Consider the following 22,971-nt stretch of genomic DNA (forward strand, 5'->3'; position numbering starts at 1 on the left):
AATTATTATTAAACATTTGATCCAAGAAATATTTTACTTTCTGCTTCGTCACGTTTTTAAATATTGTTGTTTACAAAGAGATATGACGGGGCAATTTCGGTTACAATTCATTTGTTCGTTTGTTAAAGAGAAACGCGTGCCAATTATTTCTTTTTGCGATTCCCGTGTGATTAATTTACTTGTATTATTGAAATATGGCCTGTCTGCGCCACTATATCATTCGGTAAAAATAAAAAAACAAGTTTTTCTTTTATAAAAAACAAAAATAATGTAACCTATAACGAAAATATTATATCTTCATTTTTACAGATTATAAGGATAGATTCTTTGAGAATACAGAGAGAAAGTTTGAGGCTTTTTACAACGGACTAAATCCTTTAACAAGAATTTTATTACAAGCTAATTTATTCGAATCTTAGATACTTTCTAGATCTTAACTAACACTATCTTCCTAATTAACGAACATAATTATTAAGTTAATTAACGAAGACCTACTGAATGTTTGCAAACAATGATAAAACTTTGCCATTTAATACAAATAACTTTGAGGAAAATCTCATAACAAACGCTACCAACTTCGGGTGGAGTAATGTGGAGGAATTTTGTTAGCTAGTCTTGTGGTGATATGTTATTTTAGTTATAGCATCAAGATATTAGATGAAATCATGAGGATGTGGTAAAAGATGCTTATTTTATCAATTGGTTATGTTTGCATTCAACGGAAACATTTGGTTACAAACATCGAAGTTTGATTTTGTTGTCATAGAAGAACGTGATTATTTTAACTGATAATAGAAATGTTAGTATTAGTTTATTCATAAGGAATTATTATAGAGTTTTTCTTTTTAATGTTATTTTTAATAATTCTTTTTATTTAAATCTTCTTTTGATATTTGTCAATAAAATGTGAAAATATTATGAGTGGGGCACATTTAGAACGCTAGCAGTGGATCGTTAAAGAACAAATTTATAGCGATGGAAAGATTGATTGCACAAGATGTCAGAGACAACTTAATATTTTACGTTATGTAAAGGTATAAGAAAGTTTGCGAATTTATTAGCAATATCTAAGTTATAATTCGTGACGTGAAGAATTATAAAAAGAATCTGAAGAAATAGACTGACATTTTGCAAATGAGCTATTATTTTTATCCAATTTGACTTTAAGCTAACATTTACTCTTATAATGTGAATAAAATTGGTCCTTTATTTTAAACAAACTTTAAGATGATATCTGAACGTAAAATAACTCAAACTCAAAAACATTTATTTTTCATTTGTATGTATTTTTATGTGTTATCATTTTTCGTATATGGCGGAAGACTTAATCCCTTTTACAAATAGCAAGGATGCTCTTGACAAATTAAGCTACACACTGAATAAAATATTATTTCATATATATTTTGTTTTTATCTAATGAAATATGAAACATTTTTCAGTTGAAAGTTAAAGCTCGTAAGAGTACAGTAAGTGACTTCCCATAACAAGAAAGTGGCGGAAAATTAACGCTCGAGATTGCCAGCGCTGACGGCGCCTGTTAACCTTATAATGGTTGAAATACACTGCGCTACATACTCCCCTAGTTCTGCCTTTTGAACAACCTATTTTTTGAGTTACTTTTTATTAAATACCTATTCATAAGTTTTACTGAGAAAACAAATGGGTGGCAGTGGCTTTCGAACAACAACTTAATGCCAGTTAATTGATTATTTACAGAAAACATTTATTTTTCTCAATCTCACAAGTTGGAAGTAATTAAAAACTTCACTAACTAACATATTATAGTACTGGTGAGTGGTATCAATTAGTGTTAATATGTTAAATCATTGGAAACACTTGGAACATTTAGGTCACGTCTCGTGGTGGTAGTCAAAGCTAAACTTTAGAGACGCGTTAATCTACTAATGCGAGGATAACCAACTCATTGGAAAGTTTCTTAAGCCTAAATTGATTTGCTTGTTCCATAGATTACATTTACCGTTACCGATTTAATAGGAGATTAATTTTACTGTTAATAAGAAATTAGAAAAATTAGGTAAAACACTAAATGGGATACTAAGTGGAAAGAGAGAGTAATAAATTATCCCAAAAGAAATGGTAACTACATAATCTAACAATTTGACCTTAGAAATATTTACGTGACTAACAGATATTTATACATACTTGTATGCTTTCATCAGATGAAAGTCTTCTCTTTTCATTAATATTGCCAGTGCAAATCTTTTGGGAAAACCGCAATTGGAGCAGACAAAACCAACTAACATCCCTCGCTTCCTGCCATATTGACTTTATCCGATATTGAGTTAGTATTCGTTTATTCGTTAGACAGATTTTTTTCGATGTGAACGAAGTGTCAGAGAACAGCTAGTGTTAAATAAATTAACATATTTTCACTTCCACGTTAACTCAGTAAAAAGATGTTACGTGTGAAAGACGAGGTGTTTCGTTGAAAGAAAGTCGCCGGAAAATTTGAAGCGGCGCATCGACTCAAGACAGGGGGTGTTTCATTGCCCATTAATTTCATAACAACCTAAATATGCTAAAGAGTGTACTTTGTAGAATGAAAGTTTGCGAGGGGGTCTTGGTAGGTAATATCAACGTACGAGTGTCTAAAACGTATATATATATATATATATATATATGTTATTGAGCTGGATAACGCATCTCTAAACAGTAGTTTCAGCTGTAGAATCCCGCGCTTAACTTATTAATAACGGCCATTTTGTTCCGTACTTTTATTTATTATTTAAATAAATTCATTCTACGAAAACATCAAACGAATTTTAATTTTATGAAAGGTGTCAAAAGAATTATTTATGTGGCAGTGCGCGTTTTACTTCCGACATAAAGAAACTTTGAACTCACGCTTCGCTGTTCTTGGCATATTTTATAATGAAACATAATTAATAACTTATTAGGTATGTAAATTAGCATCATCTTTAGCAGTTTATAAACAATTATATTTATAATACATGCATTACACCCGAAGTCACGTAGGAAATTATCAACACTAGTCATGAAATTAGACGTGAAAATGTATATTAAAATGTATAGATATTTCTGGTATTTCTATTTTTATATTATGTAATTTTAAAAAAAAACATTCTTTTGTTTCAGATAAAACCTAACCTGCGAAAATAAAATTTATATTGTAAAATGTAAAATAGCTTAAACTCCTTAAAAATAACTACTTAAAAATAATGTATACTAATAAATTTCGATAGTAAAGTGGAAGTGTGTGTTACTTGGTTGTGCATCAGTGAAATGCTCGTATAAAATTTGTAAAGAAATTTTAAAACTGAACAAGATGTTGCCCGTACCACAAGACCGTATGTCAGGTCGCCGGAGCAGCTCCATAGTCAGTCGTACATTGTTGGGACGAAGAGCTTCAGTGTACGTAACCGGCAATCATCAGGATCCAGCGAAGGTAAAGTGTTTTAACTACATAAAACGCGATTGAACCAATGCCAAAAAAGGCAGAGGTCAGGGAGGAATTGCCGCGGCTTAAAAAGCGCTTTCCTAGAACATGATTGCTACGACCAGTATTTCAAGACTGCAATGGCAAAGTAGAAGGACCCTATTGCTTTTGTGACTTTGTAACTGCTAGTTTAGTTGAAGTTATAGATTGTCTCAACAGCGCTTTGCTTCGACAACCGCTCAGTGTCCACTCGTCAACTTCGGCCAGGTTACTTAGCTAATATTATATCGCTTGATAAATTATTTCACGTATAAAAGCAAATCGATTTTAACGACTTTTTTAACGATATGTCGCAAATAAAATACGATATTATGTTGACAATGTTATTTATGCCCGAAAATTTATGTGTTTGACAAGGTTAGGAAGAATGGTCTGTAATATTTTACGTGATCACCAATATTTTGCAGATATAAATACGTCAAAATTTTTTGTAGCCGTTTGTAACAATACACAACGTCTTCTAAAAACAATTGTAATCATAATTCAATAATTTCGATAAAATTCTAACAAAGTTGTGGGTTTTTTATAAATTACTCCATCTATTGGTGAATAAATATCAACAACTCACCACAGAATATGATACTTAAGAAGAAATTAGGTTATAAATTAAAACTAGCTGTCGCCCGCGACTCTGTCCGCGCGGCATTAAAAAAACCTTTATAAGTAGCTTATGTGTCCTTTCAGACTATGTTCTACAACCGTGCCAAATTTCATCAACATCCGTTGAGCCGTTCTGGAAATACCTTCAAAAACACATCCATCCATCCATTCATGAAAACATTCGTATTTATAATATAAGTAAGATTAAACTTTATTCTACATAAATAAGGAGCTAATTTCTACTCAGTTGCTTAATGTGCATTTCTTTTCATACTCACCATTTCTTTGAATCTGTCATCAGATACCGTCATTTATGTGTAAACGTGCTACGACAGATTGATAAATGTGTTACTCTACGCGACGGCTTCGAACATGATGCCGGATAATATATCTATTTTTTTGTCAAAAGAATCGTTACTGTGGGGTTCCACTGCCAACTTATGCAAACAAAAATAAATTATCATGAGTTTTCAACGCCGAAAGACTGACATGAAACATGAAGGGTAGATAAATCCTTTATATTTTACGTGATCACCAATATTTAGCAGATACTAGCTTTTACCCGCGACTCCGTCCGCGCGGAATAAAAAATAGAAAATGGGGTAAATATTATCCTATGTCCGTTTCCTGGTTCTAAGCTACCTGCCCACCAATTTTCAGTCAAATCGATTCAGCCGTTCTTGAGTTATAAATAGTGTAACTAACACGACTTTCTTTTATATATTATCAAAATTTTTACAGCTGTTTGTCGCAACTTCTTCTTCGACAATTGTAACAATATTTTTTACCATGTAAAAATTATTTCATAATATTATCGGTAGTTGGCATGGTTATGTATAGTAAATAAAAAACAAAAAATATTCACGTAAATAATTCGACGTAAAGATGTGTTTTCATTTGTCGAAATACGACAAGAACGTTATAAATCCTTATTCAATTTCAATATACTTACATCAAATCAGTATAACTGAAGAAACGCAGTAAAATCGTTCTAAAAGTAAATCTCAATGGAATTAAGTCTTCTTTATTTACGCATTTCTTTCGGAATCATTCGAATTTCAGTATTTCTTCTGTAGTAAAAATGAAATTGTGAACATTCTGGTGGATGTAAACCATTACACATTACCGAACTAACCTATGACTTAATGACATGGCTGTTAAAATTTTAACTCCTTTGATCCGTGATTAAAAAAGATTTAAGATTTTCCCAACCATTGTAAACGGTTTTATGCACCTTGCGTTGTGTTAAGTCTTGTTACTAGTAAACAATAACATAACTTCTTTGATTTCTGGGATATAAAAGTTTTTTTGCATTCATTCATTCACCAGTTCATTCACGATCCCGTTCATTCATTTTTAATTGATATAGTGTGAAAAGAAAGTACTGCGGTATGAATTCAACAGTATCCCTGCTTAAATATTTTGTAAATCCGCCTTTTAAATTATTCCAAATAATTTGTGCAATCTGGTTAAAAAGGAAAGTTAAATTTCTGTGAATTAAAAATACGATTGATTCAATTTTAATCATACGTATTTCGAGTTCTCAATTTACTGACCTACTTAAAATTATTTAATCCGATGAAATCTCTTCGCTTCGCACTTAATTTCCGTTTCGCGTTTCCTTTGTTCGTCCGTGGATTGTGTTTTCATACTCTGAAATGTCAAAGTTCAAGGATGAAAAGAAAATCAGTGTAACATGTCTTTTATCACTTACATTTCAGATCATCGACCAACGATTCATTTATTTTTATGGAGATTTCTAGTTTTTTTTTTTTTTTTAATAATATAGTTTTCGCTTCCGAATTTCTACATTCTAAGAAGTACAGCACATAGAGAAGAATAAATAAAAAAAAAAGTCGAGCATAACATTTCTTGCATATTAAAATACATTATTAAACTTTGAAATAAAATATTATTAACAAGGAAAATGTGTTTAAAAATTAAAATTTCCTAACTCAAATCGGTTTTAACGTGGTTTACTCAGAATTTAATTTAGAAGCAAAAAATATTAACATGCAGCTTAATACCGTAGTGTATCATAGAAAGTGTAGAGCAACTTTGCCGTTATTATTGCAACTTATATAGTGAATGAAAGGGGAGCGGATGTAAGGCGGACGGGTGGGGGAGGGGGACATCAAGTGCACCAGCAAATGGCCAGCGATATCTACTAAGAACATCAATTGTTATATCGACATTGTATCACATAGGTCAGCGCTTTAATCTAAGTGCATATAAAGCAATAAGTATACACATATATAACACATAAATAAACACAAACTGTCGCCCGCGATTCTGTTCGTTCGGAATTAATAAATAAAATTTAATAACTTATGTATTCTTCCAAGCTATGTTCTAATTCTATGCCGAATATCAGCGAGATCCATGCATCTGTTGTGGGGATACCTACTAACAAACATCCAAACATTTGCATTTTTATTATGAGTAAGATATATATGTGTCCTTCATTGGTTTCTAAAGGTCTTTCAGTCAGAAGTTTCTCTTTTGTCGATTTTCTGGAATTATCTACTCTACATTAAAAATGTTACGTATTTAGGCAGTGCCAACTTACAGTGATAGGTATATGTTATAATTTATCACGAATTTTGTCTTGTTTTCTCTCGAAAAAAATAAAAACTAAATTATTTTTATTAAATAACAATAATAAACAAATGTAATCAATGTTTATTTTATTTTAACTTCATTTATATTAAAGGAGTACCAAAATAGGAGAGTAATTAATTTAACTAAATTATGTTTACGCGAAGAATATATCTATAATAGACATGTCCTTATGTTTGGAATCGATTGGCGAACAGTGTACTTGAACAGTAAATTAATTAACGTTAAAGCCATACTTTGGCCGCGGGCACAATCAAAATTTACAATTGTTTGACGTTCAAGTCAACTCCGCCTCCGTTGGAAACATATATAACATTAATTATTGCACTATGTACTATTTTGTTGTTAAAATATCGAGTCTCAGAGAAGATTCTGTAATAAGTATTGAAATTTTACAAGGAAACTTTTATTAAAGAATTTGTTTCGCTAGTAAAACATCCACGTCATAAATATTTCAGCTAATTTCTAAGATTCTTTTGATTTTTAAAATAATTATTTTACATTTCTATTTACTCTTAAAGTCAAAACAATTTAATATAAACAATTTCGTAATTAAATCAGGGTGAAAATAACTTTTTCCTTATTATCGTTTAATTCATTTATACGTGAAGCGTGCAAAGCTTCAGTGTCAAGAAGTGGGCCGGGCTGAGTCGCGAGGGCAAACGAAAATCAATTACACACATCTGAGGAGCGTCTTCGTAAATCCAGTTAGCGCTACATTCCTTTATTCTATTAATCGGACTGCTGAAATGAGTTGGGTTATGTTTTTCTTAGCACAATTTATTTTTGTTGAAGCATCCTTTATCCAGATTTCTATTTGATTGTGTGTACGTTAGTATGTGTGTTATTAGGTATATTTCCGTTCTACGATGACCATCTGTAGCCTAAATAGTTTGGGCGATTTTTAGGAGTCTCTTCTTGTTATATGAGTAAAGTCAGTTGGGTTTCTTTTTTTTAACTAAATTAATTAAGCTAAAAATTGATCATATCCATTCATTCATATGTTATTTATTAAATACACATGACGAATATAAAGATACATAATATTTTTCCCAATTTATACAACATCAAAGTTGTTTACTTTATATAAATCAAAAACGGCTATTAATATATAAAATAGTGTACATAGCTCACGTATCGACAGTCAGCATTCACGATAGTGCCAACAAACAGAACGTGATATCGAAATTGACGGGTAATATAAAAATATCTTACGATAACAGACACTTATTACGACAAAAACACGATATCGTTCACGTAAATTTTACCGACCGATTATGAAATTCCGTCAGTTCATAATCTCACTATACAAATTAAAATTCAATAAATTGAGAACAAAATGGAACACTCACAATTTTACTTGGCATACCTTGACTTGACTATATCACCAGATTGTGAACTTAGATCTAGCTGAAGTTAAAGTTTACAATTAAAAAAATAAACCTAAATACCTATTTTTACTTGCTCTACCTTTTAATGTTGTTGACGTAACATGTACAAAAAGTCAATATTTTTATCATGTGATAGTCCGATAGTTGACCAATCTCTCACATCCTGTTTAGCGATGTTTAGAACATACTAAAGTATTGAACTTAACATGTAATAATTATGTTGCGATCAAGTAATTATCTAAGAGAATGCTCAAACTTTTATTATCCAATTGTTGGAACTAACTTTGAGTTAATATCCCGTAACGAAGAGTGTATTTTCAGTGTATCTGCAGCGAAACTTGCGTTTAAAAACAATTTACAACGAAAAACTACAGTTTGCAAACAAAAGCGCTTATTCTTTGAAAAAAGAAAGCTTATATCTAACTTTTATTTAAACGTTTGTTTGCAGTACAGAAAATACCCGAACACCTCTATGTTAACATAGATGCACTGATATATACATCTATGCTATGAAAATAAAAAAAATATATAAAAATAAAAAAATGTAATGTGTGGCGTAGCCTGCGAAGAGCAATCCATTTTCTTGCAACAGTGACATATTCACAACGAAAGCTTCTAAAACTTATCTTACTTGTACTAAGCTTGTGATAAAGCGGTAGAAACCCTTTTTGTTGATATAGATAATAAAAATAGTTTATAGACATCTGTCTAGAATACTCGATATAATTTTAATTGTTCCCAAAATTTCAAAGTTAAGCTTCGTATCTATTAAAAATACATAAACACGAAGATTAACAAACTAAATTTATTTTACGTTTCGTCATATAAAATTTTTATGCAAAAATTTTCGTCACGTGCATTCAAATATGTATCCTACGATTTACATAAATGTATATTCAACATTAATTGTCAAAGCTACGACATTATTTGAATATTTATAAATTGAAATGTTTTGGTTTTGCACAACAGCGTTTTATTAAGTTAACTTTAGTTTAATAACTATAATAAAAATAATGTTTAATTAATAAATATGTCAAAAAAATTCATTGACAATGGATTGGACTCAGTTACTTACTGAGCAGGATTTTAAAGTTATTAAAAGTTTTAATCGCCGCAAACAGCTGCGATTGAAAAGTTTATTGTGAGATACTATGAATTTTATATTACTTCCCTTGAAGACATTTAAGAAAAGTTCACAATTCTACTTAGAGATCTTTAAACTTTTTTATTAATTTTGTAAGTATAAAAAATAGGCTAATTACTGAGAAAAGTAATGCTTTAAAAACCAAGTTTTCTATGTATTTAACAGAGGTCTTATAAAATATAATCAGTAGTTTATAGGCGTAATAGAAGACACACTTATACTGTGGCTAATGCTTCGCGTTTCTGCGTTGGCTATACGAGTATATGACATTTTCTAGTATATGTTATGTAATATTTACCATTATTGCTGAAAGGCTTAACAAGCTGTAACTTTTCTTCCGAGATAAATGAAAACGTAATGAGATTAATCTGAGATTTTTTCCCTTATTATCGCTTAATTCATTTACCTCCTAAGCTTGCAAAGCGTCAAGAAGTGGGTTGAGTCGCAATTCTAAAGAAATAAAAATAAATGCGTATTTTGCAATGATTGTTTTTTTAAATACTTCGGAAATAAAAAACTGAATTTTATATTTCATTATTTACACGTTTCCATAAAATGCTACGTTTTTGTATGATAAAATACGCATTTATATTGACAACAACAATTTTTAATGTTTGATTAAAAATTTTTGACAAAATAAATAAAATTGTTGCGCTAATCTCTTTTGTTTTACTTCATGTTTCAGACTTCACCGGTTTAGATAATTGGGTACTTAGGAAACATTTAGCCTTAACCGCCTTTGTGATTTACAACGAAAGTAATGCCGGTATTACCCAAGATTGCCATAGTAGTTAAGTCAAAATAGGGACAATCTAACCTTAAACGTTAGAGTAAATTAAACACTATTCAAATATAGTTAAAATTCAAATTGTTACACCGATTACAACATTACACTCACTGTGGTATTCCACTGCCGGAACACACGTACAAATATTACTACCCTCCTCCATTATTTTTGAGAACCAAGTTAAATAAATATACGTTTCGGCAAAAGGAATCTCACTATTAAAGTGTACTTAATTATGGTTACACCGTAAATATTTTTATATTTTAAAAAGAGGCATAAATAGTAAGTGTAACATCTAAAAACAAAAATCATATTACTTTTACGATGTTAATATTTTTTGTAAATGCCAAAATCAACTTTTCGATCGCTCTTTTTTGTTAATTAATACTTTGAATAACATCCATAATCACAAAACTGACAACTTAGTTTTACAAATATACACAAGAATTTTTATTTTATTTCATAGCATCATTAATCCTGAATTGACGTGTATTGAACAGCATGTGAGCAAAATTATCGCACTGAGCCAACTGCAGTCTCGACAGTAACCGCTTATTGCACAACATCAACAATGTTAAATAGTGTAACGCTTGCTTGGATACACATTCAACATCGTAAAGTTGACCTTCGGTTTCCACTGCAGAAATATTTGTGAATTACATTATGCCATGCCATAGATTCTATTCTAGACAGACCTTATCCAAATCAATGTTGCCCTGTTCATAATTTGAAAGCAACCAATATTTTGTCCTATATTAGTTGTCTACAACTAAAAATGTTTTTATAGCCTTTCTTTAAGAGTGACTTTTTTGTGACTCGAATGAAAAATCGACATGAGTAGTTATCGTTATTCAGAAAGCATCCAAGTTTCGAGACATTCTGTCTTTAATGTTCAAAGAGTGGCTTCGAGCGCACTTTACTTTTTATGCTCTTACCGAAATACTTATTCAGAAGAAATACGGTTCTTACTTATTAGTTTCCTTGATTTAGTAAGGCCACATTCTTCATTTAGATAGGAAATTCAAATTGGTGAAATAATAGCAAAGTATTTTTAGTAAGCTGATAGTACCTTCTTTCACGTTTCTTGATGGACACGTTAATAAGACCAAAAAAGAGTGTAGATAGAATATGTGAAAGGGATTATGCATAATAAGAGACTGAATTGAGATATGACGGCTTATAAAAATGTATGCAAGAGTAATAGGTATGTTCTGTGCCAACCTTCTTTTGGAAAAAAAAAGTGCTGGTTGATGACGATAATTTATTTTAACTGCTAAAACAAATGAACAAAGAAATTTGTTTAACACGATTTGTAAATTAAACATAATAACAATAAAAACTAATGTAAAGTGTCGATAAGACAAGAGAGGCAATAACGCGTGCGATGAGTGGCGTGTGGCACTCGCCATGTTGCGATACAGCTATTGATTACATGTCAAAACCACAATATACTCAGCTGACACAACATTGCTGATATCTCATAACACGAGTAGTATGCGCTTATAAGTCAATGTGGATTATAAATCTCTGACTTAACATTATGTTGAAAATCTAGGCAAAGATTCAAGCTTTTTTATTACATATAAAAATTTCCTGCGACTTTGTCCGGACGGAATTAAAAGATTTATTAATAAATATGGCCTATGTTACTCACGGATAGTATAGCTTCCGAATAATGAAAGTATTTTTCAAATTGGTTCAGTAATTTCGGAGTCTATTTAAAGCAAACAAAATATATTATAGATGTTTTCAAAAACTTTTACTGTGATATTAAAACATGCTTTAACTAATAAGTTAGTTTTCTACTTGAGGGAAAATGACTTGGGTTGCTAGTCTATTGTAGCGGATTTAAAATCTAATTAGAATACAATATTTCTTAAGACATTTTTATGAAACACAGTAACTTTACACTTAAAGTCTGTCAACTGCAAAGGAAATTCAGAGCATGAAATTGAGTGCAACTTATAAAAAATTATTCAACATCTCAAATGATATAACATTGTAATTGAAACAATGGAAATGTATTGCCAAAGTTTCCAAGACTTAACAATGAAATCCACTATTTATAGTTATTTCACGCAAATGGCAAGTTTAAATGGAACCATTCAAAACTTGCGCTGGCTGAGCGCCTCAACGACCTTGTAAAGAATTCAACAAAAACAAACAGAGCGCATAAGACTAAAACAAAAAAAATGCTTTTCCAAAACTCTGTTGAAATGTTTTTATGTAGCCATATCTTTTGGAAAAGTGGACATTGCTTCATGACTGGATTCCATCTATACTTATTTTGGAAAGAATACATTTGTTATCTTTAACATTGAATTAAGCCATACAAGTAATGTATCATTACTACATTACATGTTACTTCATTAAAAACAACCAGTTAATTTTATATTTAATTACAAAATTTCATATTCTAGAAACCTTATAAACCTTATCGACATGCATCGGACGTAACTTACTCCAAAAATCTTATACAAATTTTGACGTTGACTATACAATGGCGCTTGTCGGAACGGAAAGAATCGCGCTCGGCCCACTGAATCGTGTCAGAAATATTTGGTTATTTGTCAAGTGTCAATCGTTTAGTAACTTTGCGAGATTATCGCATTTGGTCGTCTATTACTTCCCAAGCGTCACTTTTTCGTCACTAAAGATGCTCTCACAGCACATATTTTCGCAAGAAGATCAATCTAAATTGCCGATCGAATCAGCTTTGTTGCCCATTGGACTGGTAAAATCCTCTAAAGTCATGCCGTTACTAAACTCTACTTAATTTTTACCTGGTTGATAAATACGAGATTATTTTCGTTTTATTATCATTCGTGTACATAATTATTTTGCTATTAAAAGATAAAGTAATTCAATAAATTTTTAAATTAAAAATATATAAATATTTATAAATTTTTAAATTCAAGATTTACTTGTTAATTTTGGTAATTGTTAACTATAACATATAAAATGGGTATATAATATTTTACGTATTATATTATATATAACGCAAGAAATATGCAACATTTAAATGAGAGCATATCAAATTAAGATCATTGATTTTTCCAGTCATTTTCTTTTTGCATAAATAACAATTTAAGGACAATTAAAACTGGGGTTGGACATTGACTGATATATTAACCACTTAAAGCAACCGACTTTTTTCTTACTGAGATGTTCCCTACGGAAGCAATGAGGTCAACACGGACCTAAGTTACATGAAGATTTATTACATACTAGAATTATCGTGGATCTCTCCTAATGTATAAAAATGCGTTGATTTTACTAACGCATATTATTACTGTTAAATAATGATTACTAATCAGTTTTAAAATAAATTGTTAGTGTATTTAATTATAGGGGTTTAGTTTTCCGCAACACCACGACTGGGGAATATTTTGCGTGTGAGAAGCAGAATATGGATGCATTCCAGTCAGTCTCATCTATTTTACTTATATTACGTAGTCTACATTTAATTTTCATTACATCAAGTCGATGGTAAATCCAGTATAGAACTTCGTCATCATCAGCTCACTATACGTCCCTATTAGGGGCTCGAAGCATACCCTAAGTTAGGGATGACTTGGCCATAGTCAACCATGCTAGCCCATGCGGGTTAATTGACTTCACGTGTATCTTTTTAGCATCTAGATGTTTTTCTTCACCGTAAGAACGTCGGATAAATCTATATATGTAAATCTAAAATCGAAAAAAAAATTGGTACATGGGGATATTGGAACCAAGGACCTGCAAGTTTCAAGTTAAGTGCTTAATGCCTAAGTTACCGACGCACGTGTAGAATATATACTTAGTTAATTATACCATTTATAATTGTGCGTACCATCAGTTAAATGGCACACACGCCTATAAATTAGTTTTCATATATAAAACAATAGACGTAAGGATAAACTAAACGCTCGTAAATTAAGATAAAGTATGAGTCAGCTCTCCAGACTGTCTCAATGTGGAGGTTAATAAATTACAGAGCCATTAAAATAAATGCAAACCGCCGCACTTTGTATATGCTCTTGACACCGTTATTAATCACTATTAATAACCCTCGAAAAAACGTTTTCCACGACCAATTCTCAAGTGAACATTTTCAGAATTTAAAAGGATCCTGTTGGATTATCGACGTCACTGACGAACTAGCACTTATTGTGTCGATAGACATTCATTTTTATTAGAAACAGCGTAGGTATTAGTCAGAATAAAAAGTATAATATTTAATCCTAAATTATTGATATTTAACTATTTAGAATCACGTATTACCATTACACACAACAAAGGCTTTAATACAATAAAACAAAAGAATATCTAAGCCCTCTGCTGGTTAATTAAACCCTCAAGTTAACTTCTAGGGTATCCACGGGACTCTTACAATAATTTAGTGTGAACATAGTAGAGTTAGCAAAAATCACAAAGTAGACCGGCGTGAAGAAATTTACTTGACCAGGCTCAGGCCCACCCGTGGCTGTAGCGCCTCAGATAATGATGATGATGATAGTAGAGTTTATGTACCTACGTTAAGAATAATAGAATGTTTCAATTTATAATCCGAAGCTAGTTCTATTTTTAAGTGTATGTAGTTTTCTGTAATTCAAATCTATATGTATAAACTAGATGACCTAAAATCTTACACATTTAAATATTAAAACGTTGAAATTTAACAGTTATGATATACTATACAGCAGTGAACTGAAACAGGTTTACGATGATGATGATGATATGTATTACGAGTATATATGATATGTATAACATACGAGTATATGACATGACGATATATAAAAGACATAAATGAAAAGGTGACCTACGCAATAACATATTGAGACCTATTTTATTATAAAGTAAATAATTATGATTACTCATAACTCGTTTCTATTAAGTTTACCAACCGTCGCAGAATGAATCGGAGTCCATTTAACTCGGCAAAAACAAAATAGGTCTGCGGAATAATTGAGCGTAACATATCAACTCGTTTCGTTTGTTTCAACAGCGTTGGGATGTCTTTCAAACATTAACTCAGGACAGAGATAGTACTCTAAATATCTTCGAAAATGTTTCTAGCATATTCTCGACCTTGTAGTACTTAGTCTACCAAAATATAAACATTTTTATTTCTAAAAACAGTTTTCTTTTGCTATCAACAGCATCGATAAATCTTTCCCTCCGTTTTGCTGTTTCCGCAAACACACCCCCATCTTGCTAAGTTAAAACCTAGCTATGTTTTTTTTACTTATTTGTTTTAGATTTTCATTTGAATAACATGTTGTACAGCTCATTCAGGCGTCGAAATATTAAATTTTAAATCTTTATATTATTACAGTTATAGTGAAATGAAAATGTTCTGTGATGAGGCATTAGCGCAGATGTTAGACAGACGCGCTGTCTTCTACGATAAGATATTCGCTATTATTAAACGTCGAAGGCGTAACTGAGTAACGCAGATTATTTAATAATAGGTCTTCGAGAGGTAAAGTATCATTAAAGGTAAATCAAAATGTCATTAATAATATTTAAATTTAGTTACAATGACTATGTTGTAAAAATAAATACTAATATCAAATACGAGTAGATTTGTAATAAACTAAAGGAAAGCGAAATATAGAAAAGGCCCAAATACTTCTTTTGAGGTAAAAAAGCAAGCTCTATCAAACTAAACGACTTTAAATTTAGAACAACTTTCATTTTTTTAATTGTATAGTATATTTATATCGTGGCGATCTTTGGGGGAGGCCTATGCCCAGCAATGGGCGTTACGAGGCTGAATGGATGGATGGATGATAGTATAATAAAACATAGAGTGTAATCCTGGCCACGAGAACTTGAAGCGACATGTTATTTATTGTAACTCAGAATGAAAGTGCCCTACATCAACTATATTTAAGGAGGGCAATAAATTTAAGGGTTAAATGCTGTCATTTTCTACTTACTTGTGAAACGTTGTAGAAGCCCAGCTTACGTTTACAAACATTAACTTAATCTAATGGCACGAGATGGATTACACATTATTCAAAAGTACCATGTCCGTTAACTTTAATACAAAATACTATCGACCTACTAAAATCATAAATCATCACGTTTTAAAATCTAAATTGAAATATTTAAAATGTTTTGTATGGTATTAAAAACGAGAACGTTTGGATAGATGTTTGCTATTACGTAATTCCAGAATCTGAACGAACCAGAATGTTTGTAACAAATATTGGTTACAACCTAGAATAGCGCAGAGTCTTAGTATTTTTAATACTATGCAAACTGAGTCAAAATCTAGTTAGGAAATAATAATGATAACAAATCGATTTCTCATGACAAATAAAATGTACGTCCTTGGTGTGACCCTTCGTTACCTCCTTCAAATCTCGATGAGATATCTAAATGGCGACACGCCCCGAGGATTAAGTTTAAATGTCCCGTTAATATTAAATGGGCTTGTGGTTTCCTTTAATCATTATACTATAGATCAGCTATACGAATATTTTACGCAACCACAAGTTATTTGGGATGAAATTCTATATAACTTAGCGTTATCGTAGAATCTGATCGAAATAGTCATCATAGAAACGCGTGCAGCGTTTAAACTGTGAAATTGATTCTTTTAATAGCCTTAGTTTCAATCGGTTTTTCTGTGTTTATTAATTACACTTCAATAAAATAACATATTAAGATACAAGAAAGTTATTTGTGAAAGCTGTCTTGTATTTCAATACGTGACCGCAACGTTTGACGACCTCGCTCTACAATATCAAGTTACCCAAATGTGTTAATAATGTCAATAAATATTCCTGAAAATGTAATCAATTTCCTTGATTTTTATTATTCACATTAGGATTGCATCTAAAATCTAATATTTATAGCATGGTATAGTTCTTCAGTCTGCAACGACTCGCGCTCAAAAACAGTGAACGAAGTTTGAACTGAAATACAAACTGGAACATTTTTAAATGAAACAAGTTATAATCCGCGTCGTTCAGCGTATTCTCAGCCGCTTTGGAATAACTTAAAAGTGAAATAAAAAACGTTCATCATTTGACGACTTATTTAAAATTAAACACTATTAATTCTGAAATGAGATAACATTGATTAATGAATTTACTGCAAAAAAACCTACATTATATGAAATCTAGACCTACATTTGTAAGTTTGACACTAAAATGTACACTATATGTATATTAAATAGTTTAAGTTTGATAAATTGTATAATTTTGTGAGAGAAAACATCTTAAGTAATTATAAACTGTCGTATAATGCATAATTTTACCTTTCGCATAGTTTTAGGTTCTCTTAATTGAACGAAGGCTATTTGAATAATTCAATGTACAGTCACAATATGATTTATGATGAGGTAACATCTGCGAACCTGTAATTAGGGCCTTCGGTGTACTGAGAAAGTTTACGGCTGAAATCAACTTACTGCCTATGACGTAGTGCGGTTAATTATACCGTAATTTGGAATATGACGACTTTGCCTACAGTTTTAAGCCGTTGATGTTGCGTTTTGGGTCCTAATTTTCATAAACTTTGCACCTCTAGCACCTACATGTTGGTATCACACCCCTTTTCTGGACATCCTGTACAAAAACGGATTATCAGTCTACAGAACAAACGCCGGACATCAACTAGTATATTAAATTGGAATCAATGATCAACGAGTGTTCAGCGAAGCGGCAAATTAACAGTAACATCAAACGAAGTGTCAACAACCAGGTCAACTATATAAAACACCGTAAGTACTAAGTATATCCGTGAGATCGCTATCGTTTTACATACGACTAACAAACCGGCTACGAACACGTGTAGCTTCACATGCAACTAAATAATCTGGACAGACCACTTACTGGCAAGTAATAAAGATTTCTAAACTTTTTATTCAACGAATTGCTACTAAGTTTTACGACTTATTAAGATTGCACTTTTTTTTACAAAGAATAAGGTGAAGTTGTTCTAGAAAGAAATACAACTTAAAATAAGAATTAAAAACTTGATATTCAAAACAATTAATATATATTTTTTTATTATTATTATACTAGCTGTCGCCCGCGACTCCGTCCGCGCGCATTTAGAAAAAACTTAATAGCGGTATGAAAAATAGATAGTAGCCGATTCTCAGACCTATTGAATATGAATATAAAATTTCATAACAATCGGTCAAGCCGTTTCGGAGGAGTATGGTAACTAATATTGTGACATTAGAATTTTATATATAAGACTTTGATGATTTTTTTTTTAATATTTTAAATTGATTCCATACGAGTCATAATGCTATATTCAATTCATAATATCATAAATTCAAAAATTAAAATTAATATAAAAGCATTCATCCTAACTTAAGTATAACTTGTATAAACAGACAAAAATATTTCATCTCTGAACAGACATTCAAGAATAATTTGGCACTACATTTAGTAGAAAAGATAGAGGGTATATGTACATATATTCGAATGTAAACAAAGGGAAAGTTTCGCTTTCATATTTGTTACTCTTTACACAGGCTTGTTTTCACTTTAATTGTGCTCGCACATTTTGTTTTCCAGCCTTTTACTTACCATTGTTTTCTTTTACAACAGCAGTAAAGTTTTCCTTGAGAACAATAATTTTACACACATACATACAAAGTTACTTTGGTAAAACCTTTTTTCGGCTCGGCAAAAACGTGTCAGTATTAGTGCAAAAAAAAATGCGTTATTTGTTTCGAAAACCAAAATCAAAACGTTAAAATTTTATTGTTAGTTCATTCCTTTGCCGAAGTGAAATTTGGAAACATTTAGCTTATTTACCTTTACATGCCGCAGTTTATATTAAAGTTTGTTTAGTTTACTTTATGAAGTCAATGTTAACCAGAACATGAGCTGTTTGTTTTGTGCCGTGTGTTTACCAAACAGTATACGTTTCCGCTTCCTATTATATCAAATTGATAATGAAAACACATCATAATTAAAGTACACGGGATTTTTACGTTTAATTTTCTATGTTTAGAATCCGGGAATAGAACTGTATTCTCTCCTCTATTGCGGATATTCGTAACTGTAGAATTACAGATGTTATTCTGAAACATAAAACACCTAAAAAACACAATTGTTGTACAGCATTTTTTTTTCATTACACGCGAAGTTACGTACATTTACCGCCCTCTGTCGTAAATGTGGACAACCTGATATTTAACAGGCAACTGAAAACGGAGCCTCTAAAGGAGTTAAGGGATTCTTCACTAGATGTCGCTTTAATAAAAACATTACCCAAATAATTTTTTGTCATGAAATGAGATTCTTCGGTAATAATTTAACGTTGCACGATCATTTATTTATTTGAAAAGTATAATCAAGACAAGGTTGTTAACCTAGATTTAAGTTTTTATTTTTATTTTTATTTGCAGTAGATACAATACAATAGAGTACAGTAAATATGAAATATGGTCTTATAAAATAACTATAATTATATTCAAGAAAAATTGCGCTTCTAATGAAACGTTGCTAGCGCGATGACGTCATTTAATTACGTGTATGTTCATTTTTTATATGAGAATTATTGTCAGCTGAACACAAAGGCTTAACTGCAGCATAGACTTTAGCGGGTGCACACTACGCTTTTTGAAACGCTCGCTTTAGAAACGTGCGTTGTAATAGTAAACTTCCACAATTCCAGTGAACTTATAAATGTTCTGTTAAATTCACGGATACAGACCAATTCAAACCCATTTCCTATTTATGGCTCCGTAGCTCCGTAGCTTCGTAGCCACATTGTACAATTAGCGTTACCAAAGCATTCTACGATCCCTTCTTTACATCTAAATGAATTGATACGAATACTAACGAGCGCATCATATATTTACAACTAGCTGTCGCCCGCGAATTTGCCCGCGCATGAATAAAAAACTTAGAAAGTAGCCTCTGTGTTCTTCCAGACTATGTTCTACATCTATGCCAAATATCATCAAAATCCGTTGAACCGTTCGAGAAACATTAAACAAACATCCATCCATCCATACATTTAAACTTTTGCATTTATAATAATAATGAAATTATATTTTAAAACAATCTGTGTGGATAAGTTTATGCTTGATAATAGATTATTTAGTACCCAAGGTTTTTTCAAAGCGCGTTACCGATATGTGTGCTGAAAAAAAAACTAGTGTGTAAGGTACTCGTAGTGACGGTTTATAGTCCGCCACGTCATCATTCGTGACTGATCGCCGTCTCGTATTATTTATGATTAAACAACACCTGCATTTCCTTTCACCCAGTCCTTCTAATATAAAAGTATTTCCAACACACCTTTATACCATTTAACTGGAATATGAATTATTTACTAGCTCATTAAATATCTGAGACTTTACGTTCTTACTCGTTTACTTTACATGTAACATTATTCAATGCACTTGTTATATTAACTGTAGTGTATTTCTTAACAAGTACCTATGATAAAACCTGTCTGATGAAAATCTGTAATTTGATCTATATCTCTGCCACTATGTTGTATATGTTTATTGGTTTCTTCCTTTGTTTATTATACGTTTCTATTTTATATTAATACTAGCTGTCGCCCGCGACTCCGTCCGCGCGCAGTTAAAAAATGGGGGGGGGTATGAAAAATAGATGTTGGCCGATTCTCAGACCTACTGAATATGCTCACAAAATTTCATGAGAATCGGTCAAGCCGTTTTGGAGGAGTACGGGAACGAAAACTGTGACACGATAATTTTATATATTAGTAACTTCTTTTTTAAATCATTATTAAAAAAACTGTAAAAATACTGCGATAGGTAATTGGTTTTCGTTTGACGGCGTGTACGGATCAGTAGTTTATAAAGGGCGGGGGTGGTGGTCCGGGTGAGATTGGCCCTTGTTGTTTGATTTAGCCGACCTGGTTAGCAGCACCTCGCAGCCAGCAGCCTCCGCCCGCCGCGCACCGACCAATGTTATTTGTTTGTTTGTTGACTTTGCTACTTCATGTTTACCTTTTCAACAGAAATCTCATTTTAATTACATACTCTACAAAGTTTATTTAGCTGAAACGAGACTCAAATGACTTTAAGACTAACACGTATACATTCGAAAAATTCAGTACTTTGATAGATTTATAGATGTATATAACTGTGTGGCAATCGTTAATGCACTGTTTATGCGATGTCATTCAGGTTTCTTTTCTAAAACCTTTTGACAACTTAAAAAATTTTACGTTATCCTAAAACATTTGTTAAATCAAGGTTATAATAACATGCAATCTGAAACAGTTCAATACATTGGATATGATTGTGAAATTGTATCGTACTAGTAACTTGTAACTTGATATTCAAAAGCCAGGTATAGTACGATATGTAGCAGTTTAGTGCGATTGCCGGTGGCCTAACGAGCCCGCCATGCTAGCTGAAGCCGACCTACGTTCGTATTAATTGCTTCGTATTTTCTGTAAGCGTCCAATTAATTTTACTGGCGAAATAAACAAGTACTATAATTGAATTTTTAATTGTAATACTAAAGTTACATACAGTAGTGGACGGTATGTTAACTTTTATAATCATTAAATATAAAATTAAAATTTACAGTAATGTATGTATAGTACAATCTGCGCAGTCAGAACTACGTTACTTTGGAAATTTTTACTAAAATGAACAACAACAACCTCATACATCTAAGTAAATGAGATTGAGATAGAGCGCAGTCAAAGATATATGACAGCACGTGCTCGATACATTTTCACATGCAAGCAAACTTAAACATTTCACGATGTGTCCGGACGATCTTATGTAGGAATGCGTTCGCATTCCTGAATGAGATCTTCGTATAGATAAAAAATACTAGATAGAAAATAATCAAGTACTAAATAATTATTTTGTTAGTGACTAGATAGTAGTAGTTGATGGAGATGAAATTTGAGGTCAGCACGATCGATCGGATTGCACGAAATTGTTTATAAAAAATAAAATATTGTTTACTGTGGCATGTTTAAAATCAGTTTAGAAAATCTAGAAAAATAAAAGAGAAACATAGATCGCTTTCTCGAGATTACCATGAACTAACTTAACCTATCTTCGTATGTAAAAACTAGAACAAATGTAATTCGTAGTATTATGAATCAGTTTCATAAAAATTAAGTGTGCGTGTGAATAATAACCAGTTTAGGTCATTGGTTCAAACTTATCACAACGATTTATCAACTGAAAAATTTTTGTTCTACAAAAAACTTTAAATATTATAAAAAATTTAAGAATAATAATGGCTTATAAACTCAAATCCAGTCCAATGACAATAACCTCCCGAATTTAAAAAATATGATAAACTAGCTTTTACCCGCGACTCCGTCCGCGCGGAATAAAAAATAGAAAACGGGGTAAAAATTATCCTATGTCCGTTTCCCGGTTCTAAGCTACCTGCCCACCAATTTTCAGTCAAATCGATTCAGCCGTTCTTGAGTTTTAAATAGTGTAACTAACACGACTTTCTTTTATATATATAGATAATAGCCTACATATCCTTAGATACTAACAGGGCTGTCAATTGTAAACATATCAATGAATTTATATCCTACTGGTATTTTCTGAGATTAGCGCGCTGAAACTGTTCCGCTTTATTTTATCTATAAAGCATCATGGATAATTCTAAGAACCTTCTTTTATGATAATAACAATTCATAAATCTAAAGCCAAAGAAGTTAGATAAGAAGTTTTACAGCAACTTTCGTGGCGTTGAAAAGTTATTTACATATTTCAGTTGACTTTTACTTGTCGGCAGGCTTTATTTTCTTAGAAAATTTTACTTACTTACATTCATATATAATTAAAATCAATTTGTTTTTTTGTTAAGTTTTTAAACCTGTACAAAGAGCGCTAAAAGGGTTTGTCTCATATTTTTTTTTCAGGAAAGTTTTAACTGGAACTATGATATTTTGATTATGTGGAATAAAATATACGCTTACATCTGTTGTGAAAGCAAAGGCGAGAAAATGTTGGTAAAAAAATTGACAG

At 31.5% G+C, this 22,971-nt stretch overlaps 1 protein-coding gene across 1 annotated transcript in view; it reads left to right on the top strand.

The window, feature by feature from the left end:
* Positions 1-3,293: 3,293 nt before the first annotated feature.
* Positions 3,294-22,971, top strand: part of LOC106709038 — a 33,549-nt gene continuing 13,871 nt past the window's right edge. Inside the window, exon 1 of the mRNA XM_014500683.2 lies at positions 3,294-3,427. Within this exon, the coding sequence (XP_014356169.1) occupies positions 3,308-3,427 (120 nt within the window). The 5' untranslated portion in view covers positions 3,294-3,307. The remainder of the gene's footprint in view (positions 3,428-22,971) is intronic.

Source organism: Papilio machaon, chromosome 2 (assembly GCF_912999745.1).
Source record: "Papilio machaon chromosome 2, ilPapMach1.1, whole genome shotgun sequence".
NCBI lineage: Eukaryota > Metazoa > Arthropoda > Insecta > Lepidoptera > Papilionidae > Papilio > Papilio machaon.